This window comes from Asparagus officinalis, chromosome 9 (genome assembly GCF_001876935.1).
Source record: "Asparagus officinalis chromosome 9, Aspof.V1, whole genome shotgun sequence".
Lineage (NCBI taxonomy): Eukaryota > Viridiplantae > Streptophyta > Magnoliopsida > Asparagales > Asparagaceae > Asparagus > Asparagus officinalis.
Genome location: NC_033802.1, coordinates 29,683,052 through 29,687,438, shown reverse-complemented (window position 1 = coordinate 29,687,438; position 4,387 = coordinate 29,683,052). Strand labels below are relative to the sequence as shown.

Genomic DNA, 4,387 nt, shown 5'->3' with positions numbered 1-4,387 from the left:
TATATGAGGCGAGAATGCTAGAGTTGTGTCCCGTAGACGGCCTGATAATTCCGCATCATCTACCCATATAAAAACAACTTAGCCTAAATGATGTGTCATATGTCTACTTTGAGTTGTACAAAGATAATAGAAATTCATACCTATATCCGGATGTGCTGAAATGTGTGCCTCTAGAAGCTGTTCTAAGCCTAGGGCCTCCTGAAGCTGTTCTCAGCCTAGGCTCGTAGATCGTGACCGATCACGAAATCAATCAAAAAACCTCGAGTTCTTCATCTGTAATATGGAATTAGGAGAGTTCAATACGAAATATTTGTCTATTAATTCACAAGATAAACATTTATTACAATTAAACATTTCAATAACATTCGCGCACAAAATGACATACATAATATACCTTCTACAACTTGCTATTTTCGTATTGAACGAGGTATTGTTTGTATTGCTCGGGCTATATTTAATGTTGCCTGCTTTCGTCTACTAGTAGTTGATTCTAGTTGCACATCTGCCTCTGGTTCTCTATCCCTGACTAAAATTGGGTTGTCAGCGTGAATCTCCGCATTTGTCATGACAAGCATGACATTCTGAGGGTAAGAGAACATCTGCCAAATTTCATCAGGAGAACCAATTGGTTCATTGTCCTCATCACTATCGGCGTTATTATTAAGGAGGGCAATAGATCTTGGCTCCTGGTATAGCACGACCCAATCGGCGGCAACCTTTGGGTCTTTCACATAGAAGCACTGGTCCGCCTGTTCTGCGAATATGAACTTCTCATCTAGATATATCTCTTTGTCGAGGTTTACTAGTGTAAACCCATAATGATCCTTACGCGGTTTGGTAGGACTCCAGCGAACCTTAAACATGCAATAATTACGCTGAATTTTTTTACCATAGCCGTAAATTATCTCTACCATATCTTCCAACTGGCCATAATATAAGATGTCAGCTTCAACTGGGTTTTGATCTCTTATGCTAGAAAAACATTCCTGAGCAAAACAGACCATGACCCCACTATTTTACGTTACCCTCTTATCATCGGTAGCCACTGTTTTAAACATATACCCATTAATGATGTGTTCACTATATTGTCTCACTTCATAGTAAGGACATTGTGTGTGAACTAAAATATCTTCAGAGATTACGGCACCAGCGAGAACGTCTTTATCAACCTAATTCAAGCATCAATTGAATAAAATGATCTCCGAGTTTGCTTAAAAATTTAAAAATAAAAAATACAATACTACTTCTACGCTACTTACATCGGTTCTGAACCAATCGGGAAAATCTTTGGTGTGTTTTTTTTGGATATCATGTGCTGCACTCCTGCCTGTTATTTCATTGTTAAGCTTCTCCAAATGTCGCCTATTTATACAACAATGAGATTGTATTGGTACAATGAATGTAAATAATACAAGTGTCATCCTATTCCTAAATTAATGTACATTACCTTCGATAATCGCTGAAAATGTCTAGATTATTCAATACATATGCATGAACCTGCGCCAAGTCAGATCTTAGATATTTTACGAGTTTCTTCTCCTTAGTTAGGGGCTGATCAGCTTTTACGCGGTTGCACATGTAACATGATGCAAATGTATGACATTCGTTGGTCACGTAACCTTCAGCCATAGAACCCTTTGGATGAGCTCGATTGCGAACTAGATGCTTCATAAACCCCAAATATCTACAATAATTAAAATTTTATGAACTACAAATATCTAATCTAAAGAAAATCATGAATATGATTAATATTAGCTGTATACATTGCATATGAAATTAATGCACTGGGTGAAGTCCCTTACCTCTCAATTGGGTACATCCAACGGTAAGATACAAGACCCGCAATGATTGCCTCGCTAGCTAGATGTTGAGTAACATGGACCATGACCGTGAAAAAGGAAGGAGGAAAAATTAACTCCAGGTTGCACAAAATTAATGATATTTCTGTTTCAAGCTTTTTAAATTCCTTCACATCTATAACTTTTGAGCACAATTTTCTGAAGAACCCACAATACTCCATAATAATTTTCGATGCTTCTTTCTCCATATTATTACGCAATGCAATCGGGAGCAATTGATGTAGAAGAACGTGATAATCATGGGTCTTTAGGCCTAAGAGCTCCCTCTCCTGCACCTGGACATTATTTGATATATTAGCTGAATACTCATCCGGTGATTTTACTGATTTGAGGACCTCACAAAATCTCTACATCTGCTCGGTCGACATCGTAACATGAGAGGAAGGCTTATGTTTTTTCTTAAGTCCAACATCTTGTGCTTGTAAATCTTCCTGGATATTCAATGCAGCTATGTCTTGTCGAGCCCTTAGGTCATCCTTTGACTTATTAGGATCTTGAAGGAGGGTTGAAACTATGTTGTCGCAAATATTTTTCTCAATATGCATGACATCCAAGTTATGCCTGATTTTAAGCTTTTGCCAGTATGGCAGTTGGAAGAAGATACTGAATTTACTCCATCCCTTTGGTAATTTATCGACTCCATTATCAACATGTGCCCGTTGGAATGCTCTCTTCCTCTTCAGTGTCTTTTTCTTTTTACCGGAGCCTCTAACTTTGAGTGAGTCATACTTAGAATATCGGTTCTTACCAAATCTAATTTTAGGAAGATGCTCAAGCAACTTTACAATATAAGCACCGGTCATTTGACGTGGTTTATTCCTAGTCTCAACAGTGCCGTCAAACTTATTGCTCCATTTTCTGTATTTGTGGCCCGAGGGCAACCATCTCCTGTTGAACCAATAACAACACTTTCGACTATAGTGTAAGTGAAGGCCTTCAAATTCTGGGCCACATACTGGACAAGCAAACTTGCCTTTTGTAGACCAACCAGAAAGATTCCACATTAGGATAGCACGAAGTCTAAATGACTCTTTAGCATGGGCATCATATATCAACATACCCTCCGACCATAACTGTTTTAGCTCATCAATTAAGGGCTCTAAGTAGACATCAATATCATTACCCGGTGCATGCTTACCCGGTATCAGTAATAAGAGTATCATATATGGTTGTTTCATACAAAGCAGTGGGGGTAAATTATATGGCATTAAGACAACTGGCCATGTAGACCAACCTGAACTCATAACCCCGAACAGATTGAATCCGTCGCTAGAAAGCCCAAGTCTGACATTTCTGCATTCATGAGCAAAATTGGGAAAAGTCTTATCAATATGATTCCAAGCCTCGGCATCAGCTGGATGTCTCAGCTTACCATCTTCTATACGGTCTTCTTTGTGCCACCTCATGTTCTTAGCAGTGTCTTTGTTCATATACAGACGTTGCAATCTGGAAACTAACAGGAAATGACGAAGCACCTTAGCTAGAATCATGCTCTGCTGGGACATTGACTCTGTTGGCTGCCTTGTTGAAGAGCGGGTTTGTTGTTTCCATCGAGAAACTCCACATGTTGGAAATTCCTGAAGGTCTTTATTATCCTTGTAGTAGAGAATACAATCATTGGGACATGCATCAATTTTATTGTAATCAAGCCCCAAATCAGAAACTATTTGCTTTTCCGCATAAGTTGTTTTAGGAATGCTACGCTCTCCTCCTGGAACTACCTTCCGTAGTAAATCAAGAAGCATTTCGAAATGAGTATTTTCCATTCCACTGAGGCTCTTAATATGTAAGAGCTCTAACATAAATGAAAATCTAGAGTACTCGGTGCAACCCTTATACAAATCCTTTTCACTATCCTCTAGTAGTTTCATTATACGATCCAAGTCCTCAGGAGCATGAGCGTCTTGGACATCAACTATGATATCATCTTCATTGTCATTGTTAATATCATATTCGGTATGGTCAGGTCTGATATCACTCTGTAAATTTATGTCTGTATCATCTATCCTGACACCATGACTGGTATCGACATGCACATCCGGGACTTCATCTTCGGTACGGCCTTCCCCGTGATAGGACCAATATTTATATTCCTCATAAAAACCAGAGTTTGCTAAGTGACTTCGTATCTCATCTTTATTTTTTAGCTTCATATTCTTACACCTATAACAGGGGCAGTACATTGCACCGTTACTTAAATTTTTTGGGTTCATTTCGGCATACTTCATGAAGGCTTCACATCCATCCCTATAATGTTGATCACGAAACCGTTCACTCCTAGGGATATCTATCCATGACTTGTCAGGAATTTTCCTCATCTGTAGGTAATATATATTTAGAAACTCTATTTGAGAATAGATAGTATACCCATAAAATTTTAAACTATTCAAAACATATGTTGGTGCATTTAAGTATCAGCATTAAGGTATGGTTGAAACTAATTAAGGTATGGAGACTAATTAGCACACTATAACGACTGTCATAGGAAGGCTTCTATCCATTAAGAATATAATAGTGCTTACATCCAA

The 4,387-nt window shown here is 38.3% G+C and overlaps 1 protein-coding gene across 1 annotated transcript; it reads right to left on the bottom strand.

Moving 5' to 3' along the window:
• LOC109823335 lies at positions 2,207-4,177 on the bottom strand. Its single transcript, XM_020389616.1, has one exon. The coding sequence runs from the start codon at positions 4,175-4,177 to the stop codon at positions 2,207-2,209; it is 1,971 nt and encodes a 656-aa protein (XP_020245205.1).

Excerpts from the sequence above, each read along its gene's own strand:
- LOC109823335 (XM_020389616.1), bottom strand. The coding sequence starts at position 4,177 with ATGAGGAAAATTCCTGACAAGTCATGGATAGATATCCCTAGGAGTGAA.